Source organism: Chiloscyllium punctatum, chromosome 8 (assembly GCF_047496795.1).
Source record: "Chiloscyllium punctatum isolate Juve2018m chromosome 8, sChiPun1.3, whole genome shotgun sequence".
Classification (NCBI taxonomy): Eukaryota; Metazoa; Chordata; class Chondrichthyes; order Orectolobiformes; family Hemiscylliidae; genus Chiloscyllium; species Chiloscyllium punctatum.
The window spans coordinates 83,222,083-83,241,519 of NC_092746.1; the positions used below are offsets into that span (position 1 = coordinate 83,222,083).

The following is a 19,437-nucleotide window of genomic DNA, read 5'->3' on the forward strand; positions in this document are numbered from 1 at the left end:
CAGGCTAATGCAATATAACACAATTTAGGATAATTAGTTTTCGAAACCCGCTACACTACACATATCCCCCCTGCTTTCTTTTAAAATGCATCAATTGTTTTTCTAAGCAGGACAGTTACCCTCAAGCAAAATCAGTCAAAAGTTTCTAAAGCATTTTTACAACTTTCTTTTTCAACTAATCTTGTAAACAGAAAAATTGTTTTAAATGAGATTATATATTGTTATTTCAAGTTCTTCATGAAGCCAATGAACCAAACGTTGATTTTGCAAACATAGCAAGAGTAAACAATAGTATCATCTCTATTTTCCTAGTTTCCGGACATAGTTTATGGTTACCGCAAGTAGATAAAAAAAGACTTTTTGAGTAAAATAATCTTAATTGATTTGCTTACATTCCCATAGTTTGCGTTAAAACAACTCGCAATCGAATAGCACTATTCACTGATAATCAAATTTATTTGGTTGCTCTGACATCCACGTTTGAGAAGAGAAAAATACATTAAAAATGAATGATATAAGGGGCAATCATATAAATGAAACAGTATATTGTTTAACATTGATATAAATTCATTAGTAGGAAATATTGTTGAATTTGTCCGTTAATTATACTAACCGGATAAGATAAAGTTTGTTTTAATTTGCTAAGTACTTAAATCATTTTCTTTGCAGTATTCCATTGAATATGAATGTCGTGTTTTTCAAAGTCCACTTCACTTGCACACAGGGACAAAAAACAGCTTACCTCCTTAGCAGCAAAATCTACTGAGGGCAATCATGCCTCATGCTTTCAAGTAGACAGGAAGATTTCCTGAGAGAACCAAAGTTTTGCCGTTGTTGCAGGATGGCATGTTTCCCGGCGAGGAGAATTAAATAAAAAGCTTTACCTTTTCGTCATCTCTAAATTATTATCTTTCGTGCCAGTTTAAATAAGGAAATTTCTTTAACTTTACACGCGGAGCGTACACCTATTTGCGTGGAAAGTAAAGTAACTATTAACAACAAGCATCCAGGTAAAGAATAACGCGAGTTCTGGTAATTGAAATGCTTGTAGTGTAACTGCGTCACCAAAGCTTTTGTTTGTAAGTACAAACAGATTGAGAAGGCCCACGGGCATCGGGCCAACACAAGCCTTTTAGGTTTGCTGTGACATGGGTGGAAAAGTTATTAACTTCAATTCGGAAGCTCCCCTTGCATTCAAGGCCCATGTAAAACACAGAGCGCACCATAAGGTTTCACTTGGAAAAATATGTCTTAATGCTAATATTCTTCCGCCACTTTGCAAGTGTGACATTTTCATGCCATTTTTATGGGGTTTTTTTTCAGACAATTGAATGCATGTTGCTTTGTGAATCCAATGCACACACTGGAGCCATTTTCGGATAACTTGATGGACACGGGGAGAGGTTTGGAAGGTGCTGAACGAATTTGTCCTAACACAGCTCTTCATTTGAGTTGGAGGTGCAAAGGTGAGAGCTTGGAATGTGAAGGCAGTACTCCCCCTGTTACAATACAACAAACCAAGACAATTCAACCGAATTAAGTGAATGCACCATTTACAATCTTCTGGTCACACCTTGGACCGGTCAATACGATACGTACCGTCATCCATAAAGTTTATTCCTGGCTTGATCTCATTTTATTGTGTTCAGTAAATATTTTAGCTAATGCAGTTATCACAATTGCTTTGAAAGAGATGTATCTCTTCCAACGTATTATTCTTGGCCTACAATAAGGAGTGGCTTGTGCAGATATTTATGGGTCCAACTTGTTGTTGATGTCTCACTGTACAGACAGGTAATAATAGACAAACATTCAACATCACTGCGTCGGTGTTAAATGGAACCTGGGTAGCTTGCCGTGTACTCAATGCGCGACACTATGCTGCGCCTTTGAAATCTGATTGTAAATACATGAAAATGTTATAAACTAAGTTTAATATTTACCTGTCACTGCAGAATTCTCAAACGCGGCAAAACGCGCAGACCAATTGGATAATTTAAAAAGGAACTTTTTTGGCTTAATGTTGATTGGTCTTCCTATACTTGAAAAATTGTGTATAAATCACAGTTATACTTTAATGTACAGCGATCAGGAAATGCAACTTTTACTGTAAGTATAGAAATTATTCTCTAATACAGAAGTGCCCCCGACGTACATCGTATGTTGAAAATGTCAATAACAATTAGGTGTCAGTGTGACGTTAACAAAAAACATAGCAGTAATACATGATTACCTTACAAATATTACATCAAAATTCTAAGTGAATGTTTAATCAGATAAGTGCTTCCTGTTTGTCAGTGGTGGGTAACGTTCTTGTCTAATGCGTGATCTTTTTTAGCTCTTTGCTCAACGAGCGGATTTCCTTTTCTCACAAACAACCAGTTTCTTTTTTGTTACTTGTACAAGAGCTGAGCGAACGGTTATTGGTTACGTGCCTTGTCTGCAGAACATTTTTTTTTCTTTCCTTGGTTAAGATGAAGAGCTTCATTTTATTCTCTCGCCTTGACATTTGATATCGCGATTTCCATTAAATAGCTCGGGCAGAAAGGTTTGGATTTTTAATCGCGACCACGGAAACCATTAGGTGCTGCGTGTTGGAAGTTAATATGAAGACTGACTCTTTCACTGTCAGGATTTCAGTCGTAATCAGCCTTATCTTCCAAGATGGTTTACACATTCTGCATATTGTGGGTTGCATTATCTTCGTAGATTGTGCATTGGCTGGGTGATTGACTGGAAGTTGCGGGCTTCCTAGTCTCCCATCCACATGACTCTCCCTCTCTGCTCCCCACTGAATGACAAAGGCAGGCAGGTTTCTGCAGCCCGCAGAGCGGCTGCTCACAGTCCACGTGACTCTTTTGGCGGGCGCTCGCGCGCTGGAGCCCTAATGGGAAAGGCTGCAACACGCCTGCGCGCCTCTGTACTCCACCACAAAGTGCAATGGTCAAACCTCAGAATAACTGTAGCACGTGGCCCCTGTGTGTAGCATGAGTAACAAGCAGCAAAATTGCAGGCAGTTTCCCTCTATTCTCCAAAAGAACTCGGACGCATTGGAACCTTCATAGTCTATTGATGATCTCAGTGCGGCAGCCTGTGTACACATACTAAAATTCAATTACGAGAAACACAGTTTCTTCTCCTTGCCTCCTTGTTGAATTTTAACGCAGCCATGAAGGGCATTGAAGTCAATGTAAAGATCCCACCGCCTTTGTTATTAGCAAACACAATATATATTCAGGAAAACAGATTAGGATTTCGTGTCATCATAAATCTTAACCATTGGAATTTTACAGTTAATGGGACCGTGAAAGGTGACAACATTCTTTTTTGGTGTAGTGTCCTTTTGAAAAGTACAATACCACTGTGTTGTGGTTTTGGCTTGGCGCCGTGCTGACATCCAGGCCTTCAAAATAAATTGGATCACTACCTAAAGAGAAAAAAAAATGCAGAGCTGTGTTGAAAGTGTGGGACTAACTGAGTTGCTTTTGTAAAGAGCACAATTGGACGGGACAGATATAATAGCTTCTTGTGTGTTCGCACCTTTCTATGATTCCAACGTTGCATAAGGGTGCAAATGTTCGAATTGATTCCAAGGTTGATTGAAGTTCTAGTTCATAGTCACATAGATTGCTGCCGTTTCTGTGCAAAGCTCCATTATTACTCATCTGTAATTGTACCCTCAAATCTACAATACTTTGAATCGTGTTCAAATTCCCAATAATTGAGTTGTGGAGTTGTGTAGAATGAAACTCGAATCCAAAGACAACTCGAATTCAAGGTCAACTAATTATTATCTACAAAGAGAGAACACCAAACCTTCAGCTCTTGAGAGAATTTGTTAAAATCTTCTTTCGAAACCACATGTCAAAGTGTCGTAAGAGTCACACTGTGTACTCTTAAGAAACAATGATATATTGGCCCGAGAAACGGACCACTATCATGTTCAAGAACACAGTTATCTGGTGCTGGAAAATCGCACATTTAATATGAATTTGCAGATTATTCTAATCTCGTAGATGTGGAAATTATGCCCTTGCAAATGATTCTAAAACTTTATTTTAAGCGTCACGGTATTCAGTTAAAAATTTAGTTTTAATACCTACAAAATAGCCGATTTGTTATTTGCATAAGCATCGAGAAACTGAAAACTAAACATTGCAGTTAAAGAACGAATACTGTGAATATTTAAATCTGAAATAAAAGTGCGAAATGCTGGAAATGTTCATCGGGTCTTTCAGCGTCCATGGAGAAAGAAAGAAAGTTATCAGTTTAAGTTTGTGACCTTCCATGATTGTATAATAAATAGGTCATTGTTTATTCATGGAACATATTCACCAATCTCATCTGCAATTGAACTCTGTTTTCTTACTTTTAAGCACTTGGATTCAATTTCCAGAGAATCTGTAATCTATTTTCTGCTCCTGTGTGAAGGTGGTACAAATGGCAAAAACCCCCCTGATTTATTACTTTAAAAAGAACCGGAAGATAATGAGAGTCATAGCGATGTACAGCAGACACTTTAGTCCAACTTGTCCATGCCGACTAGATATCCCAACCTAACCCAACAATAGTCCCACCTGCCAGCACCCGGCCCATATCCCTCCAAACCCTTCTTATTCATGTACCCATTCAGATGCCTTTTAAATGTTGCAATCGTACCAGCCTCCACCACTTCTTCTGGCAGTTCATTCACGTACCACCCGCTGCGTGAAAACGTTGTCCCTTAGGTCTCTTTTACATCTTCCCCCTCTCACCCTAAACCTATGCCCTCTAGTTCTGGACTCCTCCACCCCAGGGAAAATACTTTGTCTATTTATCCTATCTGTCCCCCTCATAATTTTGTAAACCTCTATAAAGTCACCCCTCAGCCTCCGACGCTCCAGGGAAAACAGCCTCTCCCTTTCCAACAGTGGCCTAACCAATGTCCTGTACAGTCGTAACATGACCTCCCAACTGCTGTACTCAATACTCTGACCAACAAAAGAAAGCATACCAAACGCCTTCTTCACTATCCTGTTTCTAATGTGATGCAACACTTTTATAAAGTTAAACAGAATGAGACTGCTGAATTTATTTTAGTTTTACTACCTTCGGAAATAAGGTGAAATATGCTGAAATATCTAATTTCAATTGTATTATCAGGGCACTCTTAATTAGCTTTTGGGTTTAAAACAACGTTTGCACCAGCTCAATGTTTTTGTCTATGTATTTGCTGTCAACCTGTACTCGTAAATCCGAATAACACCCGCCCGCAGATATTTTAAACAAAAAGTCACCGATGTACCATTTTGACGCCCCGCAAGACATTATTCTGATTGATATGTCTTACCATGAATTTTGCTGCATCTGTCATCAAAAATGCAAAACTTCAGAAATGTGCCTATCCCTATGTTTTATTTGCTGTAGTTAAGTTTGGAAAAACAGAGCGCGTCATGAATTTGTGAAAATAATCATTCTCCTAATAATTGTGATGAACTCAGTTATTGTAAATTGGAAATACAGACGTTGTTTTCACTTTAACCTAAGTGCACCTGTTTTATCTGAAGCAAAATATGGGCTTTCAAACTGGAATAAGCTTTCCAAAGTAAACTTATGAACAAGTTCGTTGATATAATGAGTTATAGCAAATCTTTAGTGTATGTATAAGGCACGGGGTTAATTTAGTTTATGACAATCACTTCTTGTTAATCTAATTATGCGACTGCTAGATTCGGTAATGATGATTTAACATGAGAGAAAAATTCCACTTAAATGCGCTTAAAACATAGTAATGGGGAGAAAAATTAATCTACACGTGTTTGGGATTCTCTATGATCAACCACAAATTACAAATATATATACGACATTGTTTTGACAAGAATTCCATTCAAGTATGTCCGCAATGTGATCCGTATGTAATAAACAGTTCATAGACACATACCACCACTATGATATTTCCGAAGTGTACTGCAACGTATCTGCACTGCAGAAACTGCAGCGTTTCAAGAAAGTAGTTTTCCAGCATAAAAGGACAATTAGGGACGGACAATAAATGTCGACCTTGCTAGCACCCCATGAAACAATACAATAATTTGGGAAAGTCAGCGCTTCTTAAAACCCATACGGCGTCAATAAACACACAAAATCTTAATGTCCCTGGTGGAAAATTGTGTATAGAAAGATATGTGGAGAGAACAAAGGAGTAGAAATCAGAGATAAGCGATATCACAGATTCGGACTTTCAAAAAAGTAAACAGATCCAGCTGCAAAGGTTTGAAAATTATAATTTAGGACAGAGTGTTTTATATTTACTAAATTCCATTTTCACACCGGGAAAGGATGATAAGAAATGAAAGATTAATTTATGGAGGACAAGAGACAGTTGGAATATATGCGGGACATGTACACGTTTTTCCTCCTATTTTGTCATTGACATCAAATGTAAAGCTATGTCAACAGCTTCAATGAGAATAGTATTTAACAAGGCATTACTATAGGTTTAAACACCAATTCTCCGAAATTTCTTTTCACGTTCTTTTCATGTTTCACTTTTCTATACAACTGTAAAGAAACAAGTTACCTTCTTAGCAAAATAGCGCTATAAAATGTATGAAAGTTGTTTGAAAAACAACAACGTAGTCAACTAATTGGGCGCAGTCTCTATACAGCGGTTAACAGACATCTCTGGCTTGGAGGCAGTATGCCTTTTTCGTTTATTTTTGTTCAGAAAAGTAGCTTAAACCCGTTGTAAACTTCAGACGGTGCCTGCAGTTTGCATAAACCACACGAGCCGTGGGGTTTGCAGCAGGCAGTGTTTACGAACTAAAACGTGGGAAACTCCATTCTTTTAACCCCATGCAATGTTTATGGAAATGTGTTTGCTGCTGCCAAGTTAAAAGTAATTTAGTAACACATCATCTAACTCAGTTCTCTGCAGCGAAAATAGGGTCAGTTCCTACCTCGTAAAGATTCCACTTTGGGAAATACTTGATGATTCTATTTCTATCCTGTTACTTAGTTTCTGCCCTGTCATTTGAGCCAACAACTTGTCAAGTTTACTATTCTCGTTATGTGGAATGTCAAGGGAGATTTATATATATGAAGTAGTCATATATTTTAAGGACTTGATTAAAGGCGTCAATTGTCAGTGTATGCGGCTGATGCCCTTCACTCTCAGCTACCCGCCGCGTTATCGGCAGCTTTGTTGTGGACCTTCAGCTTTCGATGTGGAATCCGCATCCAAACAATTGCCTTTGCGAGATTTTACTTTTGGGTTCCTCTCTGAAACATCAAGTTTCACTTGCAACATTTATATCAGGTTTAACGCTTGGAATTCTGTTATCACGTAAGCTGTAGCTGGGAAAGATGTACCGACCAAGAACTCTCCATATTTTCACTTCCTGTTATCTATGTCAGGAATAGTTCTGTAAGATAGCTCTGAGACAATTGACCTTGTCTAGCTATTCGTATCCTGGGTTGTCTGAAAGACCGGTGACTTTTGCCTGATGAAAAACTAAAAACAAAGTCAATATAAATTGAAAACAGAAAATATTGAAGCACTTTGAAGATCAGTCAGCGCCCGCGGAGAGAAATGACAAGTCAATGTATTAAGTGTATCAGAAATATTGCTGTTCCACTTCATTTCAACTGTATCAGCAAACAACTTGTAAACATTCCAATATCTTGACTTCTCTTGGCGATGACAGCATTTTAAATACACAATATTTGCGGATTGGCAGAAACGCACTTTAACATTTCAACATGATCATTAAATGACCTCAAAGGTACTATTTTGTGATGCAATGGGTCACTGAGATGAACTACACAGTAAAAATCGCATTAAAGGAGAGAACATATTCTAAGTAAAATAACATTACGGAAACATATTAATTACATAGGTTTTGTCTATTAATGATTGTCAGCTGCATAATAGATCATGTGTGCGACGGTGGGTTTGGTATAATAGAGACTTATTGAGGAAAAGCTCTTCCTTATATATCTGTAGACCATACGCCTACTTTATTTCAACACATTGCTGGAAGCAATGATATGGATTAAGGAACCAAGGATACTGATAAACTTGAATTAGTTAGTTTACATAGTATTACAGTAAAGATTCAGAGATCTGGAACAGGTTTATTTACACTGTTAAGTGGTTGGATTGTGTGTAGCATGAAACTGTTTGTCTTAGATCATTTCCCGTTTCATTGAAGTAAAGTAAAAAAAAACCCGTCCCATTACTGCAATGGTTAAAGCACAACAAACTAATGATAACTATTTCATAGGAGGTGGATTCCCAACACATGACGGTTCACTGCGCCAGTTTGAGAGGTGGAACATGGGGCGTTGATTATTCTCCCATCGTATTTTTCCTGGTGGCTAGCCAGTAAAGCAATGGCAGATGGCTTGTCGCCCTTTCAATCAGGTTATGGGGGAGGGGAGAAATGGAGTCCGAAAGAGAGAGATAAAGGAAGAGTTTAAAATTGAAAGATGAAATATTCTAATTTGCATATTTCGATTTTCATTGGCGACCTTTAGAACCAGAATTTATTTCTCCACACTTTTAAGACAACGCTATTGTTTCACTCCGTGGGAATGAGTTAGCAATTTGTGAATATATATTCACACACAAGGCAAGCGTAGGTTTAGGGTAGGAGGAGAAGGATATAAAAGGGACCGAAGGGGCAACCGTTTCACACAGAGGGTGGTGCGTGTATGGAATTAACTGCCAGAGGAAGCGTTGGCAAATAGGACTAGATTAGGTTGGGATATCTGGTCGGCATGGACGAGTTGGACCGAAGGGTCTGTTTCCGTGCTGTACATCTCTATGACTCTACGATTCTATAAGTGTATGAAAGGTTGGGTATGCTTATCTATTCTGTTCTTAGTTTCGAATTGAGCTAATTCTGAGCCTATTCTGAGGACTTAGTAGAAATGTTTACTGAAGCACTGAAGCTAACAGAATCAGCGACCATTTAACTTTTTATTGTCTTTGCATTGAATAAACCATAAGACTTGTGATGGATTTGCACGAAGATTAGCGAAGTGGGCAGGTGCAAAATGGATTTTGTTCCTCAAGGAAGAAAATAGTATTCGCTTACGAATTAGAATCAGGAACAGGCCTGGAGGCCTCGAGCCGCCTTCACCATTCAATAAGAGCATAGCAGGTCGGATAACTCCACTTTCCCACCTAACACTTTAACCCCTTACTCATGAAGAATCCATCTTTATTTACCTTAAAAGTATTCAAAGACTTTGCTTCAACTGTCGTTTAGGAAGTGAGTTCTAAAGATTCAAAACCCTCTATGGGAGCAAACAAAAACTTTCTACAGCTTTGTTTTAAATAAGTGAAGCCTTATTTTTAAAGAGTGACATCCTAGTTCTCGATTCTCCCACAGGAGGAAACATCCTTTCCACATCCATCATGTCCTGATCTGATATGTTTCAATCGAGTCACTTCTTAATAAGCTCCAACATACACAGGTCCAGCCTGTTCAAGCTTTCCTCATAAGACATCTTACCCATTCCAGGAACAAAAACAGAAATTGCTGGAAAAGCTCAAAAGGTCTGGCAGCATCTGTGCAGAGAAATAAGAGTTAACGTTTCGAGTCGAGTGACCCTTCCGCAGAACAGAGGTCAAGTCGATTCCAGCCTCGCGTGATTGTCTGTGTGTAGTTTGTACGTTCTCCCCGTGTCTGCGTGGGTTTCCTCCCACACCCCAAAGATGTGCAGGTCAGGTGAATTGGTCATGCTAAATTGCCCATCGTGTTAGGTGCATTAGTCAGAGGGAAACGGGTCTGGGTGGGTTACTCTTCAGAGGGTCAGTGTGGACTGGTTGGGCGGAAGGGCCTGTTTTCACACTGTAGGGAATCTAATCTAATCAGATGCTGTCCGACCTGCTGAGCTTTTCCAGCAATTTGTTTTTTATTAAACATCCCCACAACTGCTTCCAATGGATTTACATTCTTCTTTCAATAGGAAGACCAATACATGTCACAGTACTCCAGCTGTAGTCTGGCTTTTCCCGATATAACTGATCCATAAATTTTCGAGTTTTACATTCCATCCCCCACAAATGAGAGCATATTGCATTTTTATTATTTGCCGAACCTGCATTCTAGTTGTTTTTGCATTAGAACACATCGATCACTCTGCATGTCAGAGCTGTCATTTGGGGTGCTGCCCTACCACAAGTCCCCATCACACTAATGGCCTAATTCTTAAACAGAAAGGGCAAAATTGTTGAAAGAACCGATCAATTTTTCCACTTAAAATTTAATCAGCACGTAGCCATGCGCGTATGGTCTTTGAAATATTAAAGACGCCAAGAACAAATGTACAAATATAATTATTTTAAAATAAAATAATAATTATTTATATGAGTTAACTGGTTGAAGGAGGTGTTCGCTTTTATCTTTATCTTGTCTTCGACTGCCGGTGAAATTTTAATAATGCAAAAAGAAACAAAAACAGAAGTTACTGGAGAAACTCAGAAAGTCTGGCAGCATTTGTACAGAGAAAACACAGTTAACTTTTCCGGTGAGTCTATTTCAGATCCAGATGTGCTGTAAGTTTCGACTGATACAAAGTGCACATTGGCTTCTTTGATATTAAAAAGGTATCTGCTTACCCTCTGGCAGTCAATGTGTGAGTTGTAAGCATAATAGAACTCAATTGGCAACCTGCGTTTTCCAAGTTACTCCACCGTCTTTGACTAGATTCACCCATAAAAGGGCTCATTTGTTATCGGCTGGAAGTGTTTGGAACCAGGAAAGTGACTCTCTACAAGAAGGAGAGTATAAAACCAACTGATACCAGTGCTCAACCGTTTCACGGGATCTGGTCTTCCTTATCTTTGACAGGTATCCTTGCGCCAAATGTAACGGAAACCTCAATCAAAATCTACGTCCATGTAATACCTTTTTAACTCCAACCTCACTTCTACTTTGTACCGATTGCAGTTATTTAAATTGGAAAGACGGCTAACGTGAGATAACCAGGCAATTTTACACCGATTCTCAGCAGAAGCTAGTCTGATTGCAGTTAAGTAAGAACCTCATTTATATGGAACAAGTAATGACTGGTGTTATTTAAGCAAGCATACTGCCAACGAGGCCCCGTCAAAAATACTTTCATGGGTGCTATGGACTGATTTAAGCATATCCAATGAAAGACTTCATATGTTTTTTTTTCGAGGTTCTAGAAGTGCAATAGGTCGTTCAGAGTCTTCCGTTTTTCATATGTTCTGACCGACCCGCGTGCATTCCCATCATTGTTTTCATTTCATAGTTCCAATGTTTGTATTGATTTCCATTTTATGTATATCAGGTGAACTCCTTGGTCTCCTCAAGCAATGCTTTGGAAACGATAACACAGAAAGGACCGAGGTTTAACTAGTCATCTTGACTTTGGCACCCCTCACGATGACCTGACCATTCAATCTTCAAGACCTAAGACGATGGTGACACGAAATAATGATCTTATGTCATCTTCATTCATTGGCAAATAGATTTTAAAGTCATAGAGATTTTCGAAAAAAACAGCATTAATGACTAACCGAGTAGTTTAACATCAAATGATCCCGTCTAGCTTTGTCACCACGCTGGATTGGAAGCATATGGTCTCAAGCTTGCGAAGTAGCGACTTGACAGCCCAGTGACATGAGTTACGTCATTGCACAAACCAATGGAAACCAGCCGAGGATGAAATGAGCTACTTCATGGACACAACGCCAACAACGAGAGATGTTGCTTCCATATCATTCCCCTGAAAAGAGGCACCACGCTGTCAGTGGCTTGATCAGCGGGTTGCAGTTCTACAGATGTGAGTGAATCCATCACGAACTGCTCTTGGCATTTTGAGATTTTAAACGCGCATCGTTTTGGATGGGGAGAATTCAATAATTGTCATAGCTGCCGGCTCTTCGTGGGCATTTAAGTTCACATCTTGAGATCAGCCTTTTGGATTGTATTCTCCTGTTGCACATCCAAAACCTGCTAATAGGAAACATGCAATAGGAAAATACAATCCATAAGACTGATCTCAAGGTGTCAAATTAAACTGCCCAATTTAAAGTTGTCCATGTTGTCTCTTAAGGAGAAAAAAGCGGCGACTGTCACATTTTCAGACCACAAATTCCCTTCCATCTCTTACCTGGTTACAGTCTGGAATGGAGCTTTGCTACAATGTAGAGTCCCCCACCCCCCCCAAATAAATCGCGCTTTGCTGAATTTATTGGAAGGGTTAAAGTAGAATTTATAAAACTCTCATGTCTCATTGTGATCCAATAAACATTTATGTTTTTAATGTTGTAAGGCACGTATTATTTTTGATTTTCAGGATATAGGAGAAGTTTTAATTTTTTTCCGCATTACAATGAATCCTTATATTAAAAAAAAATACAATGCACCGATTCCAATAAGGCTCATTGAAACCTTTTTCTTTCACTCTCCACATTTTGCAAGCATTGTTGAGCCCCGGTGGGAGAAACATTTTCTCAATGAATCAGAGTCTGACCTCCCCACCCCCACTCTCGCCTCCACTCCACTCCAGCCAGCCTGTCAGTGGCATTGATTCAGGAAAACGAGCAGCTTCATTAACACTACATAATGACTTTGGTGGGAGGACTCATGTTCGTATTTCAAATGGAATGGGCAATTGGTATCATACGGGAAGATCGACAGTGCTGCAATTTTAGTTGCAAAAAAGTAAACGCGAAAGCTAACGTACCGCTTAGGATAAGAGCGGCGCTCCAAAAATACGTAAGAACGTGCAGAGAAAGACGTTGCCATAAAAAAAACGTCACTTTTACTTCACGTGAGATTGGTGCTACAAAGATACGACCTTCATATCATTTGTAGTTTAATTTCTCAAATGCACAACAGCACAAACACTATTTGCAACTCTCGTACTCCTATTTTGCGCATGAGCAGAGATGGTCCATGAGACTCAGAAAGGAAAAAAAACAATAACTTATTTTGTGTAGATTAGCTTAGTATGCGAGAACAAGCATTCTTCTGCATTGAGAAAAGAAACTCACAGAACTGCGCATGTTGGAAATCTGAAACAAAAACAGAAATTGTTGGAGAAACTTAGCAGACCTAGCAGCATCGATGGAAAGAAAACGGAGTTGACGTTTCTGAAGAGGGACTTTCTCTCCTCAGATGCCAGACTTGTTGAGTTTCTTCACTGGCACGGTTCATTGGTTAGCATTGCTGTCTCACTTCGCCAGGGACCCGGATTCGATTCCAACTTCGAGTGAATGTCCGTATGGAGTTTGCACATTCTCCCATGTCTGCGTGGGTTTCCTCCCACAAATTAGATGGATTGGTCATGCTGAATTGCCTATACCATCAGGGATGTGTAGGCTAGCTAGATGTGCCGTGGGAAATAGGGGGATGGGGCGATGGGTTTGAGTGGGATGCTCTTCAAAGGATCGGTGTAGACTCGATGGTCCGAATGGCCTGCTTCCGCATTGTAGGAATTCTATCAGTTTCCCAACTGTTGTGGGCGTTCACCTGATCGGACGGGTTTACACAATTACAATGGGAAGAGGGTAAATATCTCTGAAATGTGACAAACTCGCCATTTCAACATTTTTTTCTTGAAACCGAGCGAACCACTAACAACCCACCACGAATGGTGCTTTATACGAATACATTATTGTAAAATCACATTTCTTTATAATGTACGGGTTATCTCACTTCCGCCGTCTTCCATAATCTTTGCTGCAGTTCATTATTCAATCCTATATGCAGTTATATTTTTAACCATCTTTCTTTATGCCGTCAAGCTGAACGACAATTCAAAAATTTATATTCTGCTTGAGTCAGAGTGCAAGTCATGAGCGCTTCAAATCAATTTTTCTTGTAAGTGAAAGGACGATTCCGAATTAATTTTACGTTATGATCTGCTCAAAGGCTGTAAATGTAACTGATGCTTGTGTTGTTTCAAATAGTGTGTAGTAGGTGTGTATCAATTCTCCATTATTTTATGTTTTGCTAAACGGTAAAGTTTACCGTTTCTGCGAACCGGACACAGCGTTAATAACAACTAATACAATAGTCGTACTTAATGATTTTGAAGGCAATTTGTGCATTTTGTGTAATCAATTACCCAAAAGACTGCATATGCGATCTGGACAGTTTAAAAACATAAAATATCTGCATTTATTTAGCGCCTTTCACGACCTCTGGACATTGCAACTACGTTTTCAGCTTTACTACTTTTTTAATGCTATTACAATATAAGCAATTCGGCGGCCAATTTGCGTTTAGCAAATTAACAGCAATATAATAACAACCAGATAATTGTATCTGATGTTCACTGACGGATACATATCGGCCAGGATAAGGAGATAGCTCTTCTTCAATTGCCATGGAATTTTTAGATCCACACAGGAGTGCAGACAAAGCCTCAATTTACCATTTTGATCAGAAAGATGGCATTTTTGACAATACAGTTGTCCTCCAGTCCACTTGACTAATTTCTTTGAAGCTAAAACAAATCAAAATATATCAGCCAAAGAAATGTCCGTTCGAACACAGAAACCATATGCAGTCCTTTATCTTCCCAGCAGCTATTTACTCAAACCACATCGATTCCGCAGTTCCTGGATTTTTTTTCTCGTGTAACTATTACTAGAACAGAGGTTTAATGTGTGTGTAAAAGATATGATGAAAACACTCTGCTATTTGAATCACGAAGTGATAAAGAAAATTTAATTCCAATTACACTTCATGTTCTATGTATTGTATTTCAATAGACGGTCCATTACATATAGGGCAACTGCCTGCACATGCGCAGTTTTCTTGCCTAGCTTCCCCCTCGCTACACCGTGTCCCCCCACCCTCCAGTGCTGGAACCAACTGGAGTCATCACAGGAATGTCGTCAAAGTCTCACCTTGAGCCGATTGAAATGTCATTTACCAGGAGAATTTTTATAACCTAGCAGTTCTATGTAAGTTAACCTGATATATAAAATGCAAAATATGACAAAATAAACATGATCAGATATATAGTCACTAAACTATACGAAGTTAGGAAAATAACTTTTTCAAGTAATTTTAATTTTCGTGGGAGGTGATTTTCTTGAGGTTAAATAATCGGATTGCAAATGTCCACGCAGCAGTCACAGCGTCTTTCGCGCTAAGACACCCTTTAGATTTTGGAAAAGAAAAGACGTCATATTTTCTGTCATAATATCAATGCTGTATTTTCAATGCATACGAAAAGTGAACTATTCTGTCTATTAAATCCGGATTTTGACAATATAGAGACTTCATTTATTTTGAATTGAGTGAGAATTATTTACCAGTTTCAAATAATTTCAAAATATTCTTTCGAAGATTTATTTTAAAGGAATATACAGATACTGGCAATAGTAATGAACTACAAAATATTTCTTTTGGGGAAACTATTCACAAATATAACAGTCCGTAAATCTCTGCAGGAGAAAAACAACAACAGATCTAATGAGTTGTATCCAAGAATAATTCTATTGGTTTATGATTCAATAACTTGACTGCAGAATACTGCGCCAGAGACCCGGGTTCAATTCCCGCCTCAGGCGACTGACTGTGTGGAGTTTGCACATTCTCCCCGTGTCTGCGTGGGTTTCCTCCGGGTGCTCCGGTTTCCTCCCACAGACCAAAGATGTGCAGGTCAGGTGAATTGGCCATGCTAAATTGCCCATAGTGTTAGGTAAGGGGTAGATGTAGATAAAGATGTAGGGGTATGGGTGGGTTACGCTTCGGCGGGGCGGTGTGGACTTGTTGGGCCGAAGGGCCTGTTTCCACACTGTAAGTAATCTAAAGTAATCTAAAGTAATACCCAGACGAAGATCACGTGTTTACATTTGCCGTTCCTTGGTAGGATATGATACAGGTCCAGCTTGAATAAAATTTTGAGGGTAAAAACAATGACTGCAGATGCTGGAAACCAGATTCTGGATTAGTGGTGCTGGAGTGCACAGCAGTTCAGGCAGCATCCAAGTAGCTTCGAAATCTTCTTGGATGCTGCCTGAACTGCTGTGCTCTCCAGCACCACTAATCCTAAAATTTTGAGGGTACCTGCGAGTTGCTACGACTAACCCACTCCTCCCGATTCGGACGTCTAAAATTGGATCATAATTAAGGAGATTCTCGCTAAGGTCTCTCCAGTTTAATAAGGTTGGGTACTTGTGAGTACTGCTGTAATACACGCATATAGCTTTGCAAAACAATCTCTCAAAGCAGATCATATGGGGCAACAGTATCTAACCGAACATGTGAAAAATTGTAATTAAGCACTCAGCAACTTCAGAAGCATTTAAAACTCGTCAACGTCTAAGCGTTCATTCTTAACACTAATATAAATATAAAATATATCTTTATATCACGGATATAAAGATATAAAGATATGATGACAAATACGTTGTTTAATTGTCCTTGATAAAATTAGAAAGGTTTTTGGCAATGCAGCGCCGGCGTTCGGTCAATGAATTGATCATTCACAAAAAAGACAAATTCGAAATTGCTAGTTAATTAAAAAAAAACTGCAGATGCTGGAATCTAAGGTAGACAGGTTTGAAAGAACACAGCCAGCCAGGGAGCATCAGGAAGTGGAGAAGTCAACGTTTCGGGTGTAACCTGCCTCGCAACTAAAATAGCCACTTGTGATCTTTAAAATAAATGGAATTCTATGTTTGTATTATAGAACATTTACTAACGCGTAAATTGAATTCTCAGGGAGCCATTTGCAGAATGCACCGTCCTCATTTTAAAAATTACTTCGGACATCCTTTAACAGCCATTTCATGACGCCAAAAGCTCCTGATTGACAGCCTAACACCGGGTCAATGAGATGCACTGCAACAGCCCAAGACTGTGACGTCTGAATAATAGAGGCGGGCCTTGAAATGTTGATTGTTGCGTAATTACCCCTGTAACAGATTAACTCCGATCTCGGGCGGCCAGAATTACTAAACTGGCTTTACAGTTTCACTTTCCTCATTCAGCATTTTGGAAACATGGCTACTCACACCAATCTTTCATGCGGTGGTCCTCACATTTTAAAGGTAAGTGCATTTTCAAGTATTTTTGAGTCGTTTGTTATTGATTTACTTTGACCTGTTTGGTAAAATGTGATAACTGTTTCATCGATCACCAAAAAAGAGAAACTAAACTTAATGGCTCCTCATGGAGCGAGCAACAGCGCACAGTGTACGCCTTCGTTTGCGCCTGCGTCATCTGTATGGGAGCCAAATACAGCTGGAGAGAACACTTGTTTTTCATTCAATACAACCATCCTGAACATTGCAGAGAATTCACAAAGTTTGGCAAGCGATGTAACTTTAAATTTTTAGCTTAAATCATTTATACTATATTTTAATTACAGTATCGTTTCAAGTTCTAAAAAATGTGATTGCGAGATTCGAAGTCAACACAAAAGCAGAATGCCAAGGAATTGAACAATACATTTAATAACAAATCACTTGAATCTCAGAAAATGTTTCTTTTTTGAAACAATGGACAACGGAGGCGATCTTTACCTACCAAAATAAATGCTTTTAAAATGTGAATGGATGTGGTCGAATCATAAGAACGTTATTGAAATCAGATAACAAATCAAATAATAAAAAAGCTGGATATGAGGCGATACGTTCAAATAAGCTTTGTAAATTTTACAAAATACACAATTATTAAAAAAAGATTGCATTTGACATACATGTAAAATAAATTGTATATCTTCTGAGTAGTAATATATGCGATTAGCTGTTAAAATACAGGCACGAGTTAGATCGACACAGTTTATCATTTAAGTTAACGTTTTGAGTCAGTGTGCCCGAAAGGTAAACGCTGTTTCTTCAACGCTTTTTCTGTTTAATATTTCCAGCATCCATAGATAGTTCTTTGTTTTATTATATTTTCAATTGCTATTTTTCATATTAGCACTTTCCAAATGGTAAAAAATTGAACTTTGGAATACATGGATGTAAGTATTGCGAATATGGATTGGTCTCGCCGAACTATTTTTTTACAGTTACATACATTAGATAACAAACAGGTTTGCGCTGAAAAAAAGTTATGATCGTCAATTTTGTATTTTTTTAACGTATATGGTGTTATTCCTGCACGAAGCAAACAGCTGAAATGACGTGCCTGGACAGGGTTGCCAGTCAAGATTTATTTGTTGCTTTATGTTGACTATATAAACGGTTTTTCGCTATGGTCTGTAATCAAGTCCAAACACCAGCTGCTAACCACTTTATGTGGAGCAAAGGGGTTTGTATTCAGAACGATCAGAAAAATCCTGAGACACAGCTACCGTTTGTGTTTGCTACCACTTCAACTATTTCCGCTTTAACCTTCAAGATATGAATGTTGTACCGTTCGAACTACTGAATTCACATTTAATTCAGTGTTCTTCATATAAATGTTTCCCGCCCCAAGAGATCAAGCTTGATTGTGTAATCATCTGTATTCCTAGTGTACGTCCGAGTGAAAACCGACTAGAGAAAATTGCACGGAACGGCCAATCATTTCTTTTCATCTGAAAATGTTGCATTGTGTGGTCGAATCGGGAGCATAGGCAGATTACACAGTAACAAAGCCTAGGCTGGTTGCTGCTGCTGCTACTACTGCTACTCCACGCAGGATAATGCGAACAATTCGTTAAAAAAAGCAGTGCATGTCAGTCAGGGTCAGTAACAAAAACGGAGTGTGCTTGGGGGGAGCGGGAGGGGCTTGAGATCGTCAAGTTGCAAACTCACACCCTGAACACTTGCGAACAAAGTAACAGGAATAAATAATGAAACAAGAGCCCATGCTCTGCCACTTGGTCCGCTCACGCGCTTCAGCTCACAATCATAAAGTGGCGACCTCGGCCAAGATTTGGTGAGTATCCCCTTCCGGTTCGTCGCCGTGGTAACCGCAGCACAGCACAATTCACTGGTTGTCTTGGACACACATAGAGCGAAACAGTGGTGGCAGTAGCTGCAGATGTCTGAGTCCGCAATAGCTCTCATCCATTAGATATCTACATTAGTACGGGCACAATGACTCAAAGACTAGCTTTACAAGGTAACAATCTTTCAGAAATTCTAAATATTATTGACTTATTTTAAAGACTATTCTTGGAAATTGATTTGGTGGAAGCTATTGTCTTTGATGGGCGGGGGTATATGCAAAGTTACTTATTTTTTCTGATGTTGTAATTAAGCACCGACTACTTATATAAGATAAAGCAGAGACTTGCATAATACTCTTCACCAGCTCAGAATGTCTGAAATTGATTTACCTATTAGATTTTAAAAATCTATATAATTGTAGTCATTGTGTGAATGGAGGGAACTGCGCAGCAATTTCCCACAGTTAGTAGTATGATAATGAACATATTGTTTGAGATGTAAATGTTGACCAGAGAATTCCCCAGTTATTTGAACTGCCCATGGAATCTTTTATGGACCTCAACTGGGGA

At 38.9% G+C, this 19,437-nt stretch overlaps 1 protein-coding gene across 3 annotated transcripts in view; it reads left to right on the top strand.

Moving 5' to 3' along the window:
* The first annotated feature begins 16,879 nt into the window (after nt 1-16,879).
* The window catches only part of spag6 (sperm associated antigen 6), a 207,152-nt gene continuing 204,594 nt past the window's right edge, over nt 16,880-19,437 (top strand). The window contains exon 1 of one of the 3 annotated variants that reach the window (XM_072575961.1): nt 16,880-17,035. In XM_072575961.1, the coding sequence (XP_072432062.1) occupies nt 17,011-17,035 (25 nt within the window). In that variant the 5' untranslated portion in view covers nt 16,880-17,010. Of the gene's footprint in view, nt 17,036-18,742; nt 18,855-18,916; nt 19,041-19,437 lie in introns of those variants that run through there. The other 2 variants (XM_072575963.1, XM_072575962.1) reach the window with 2 other exon arrangements.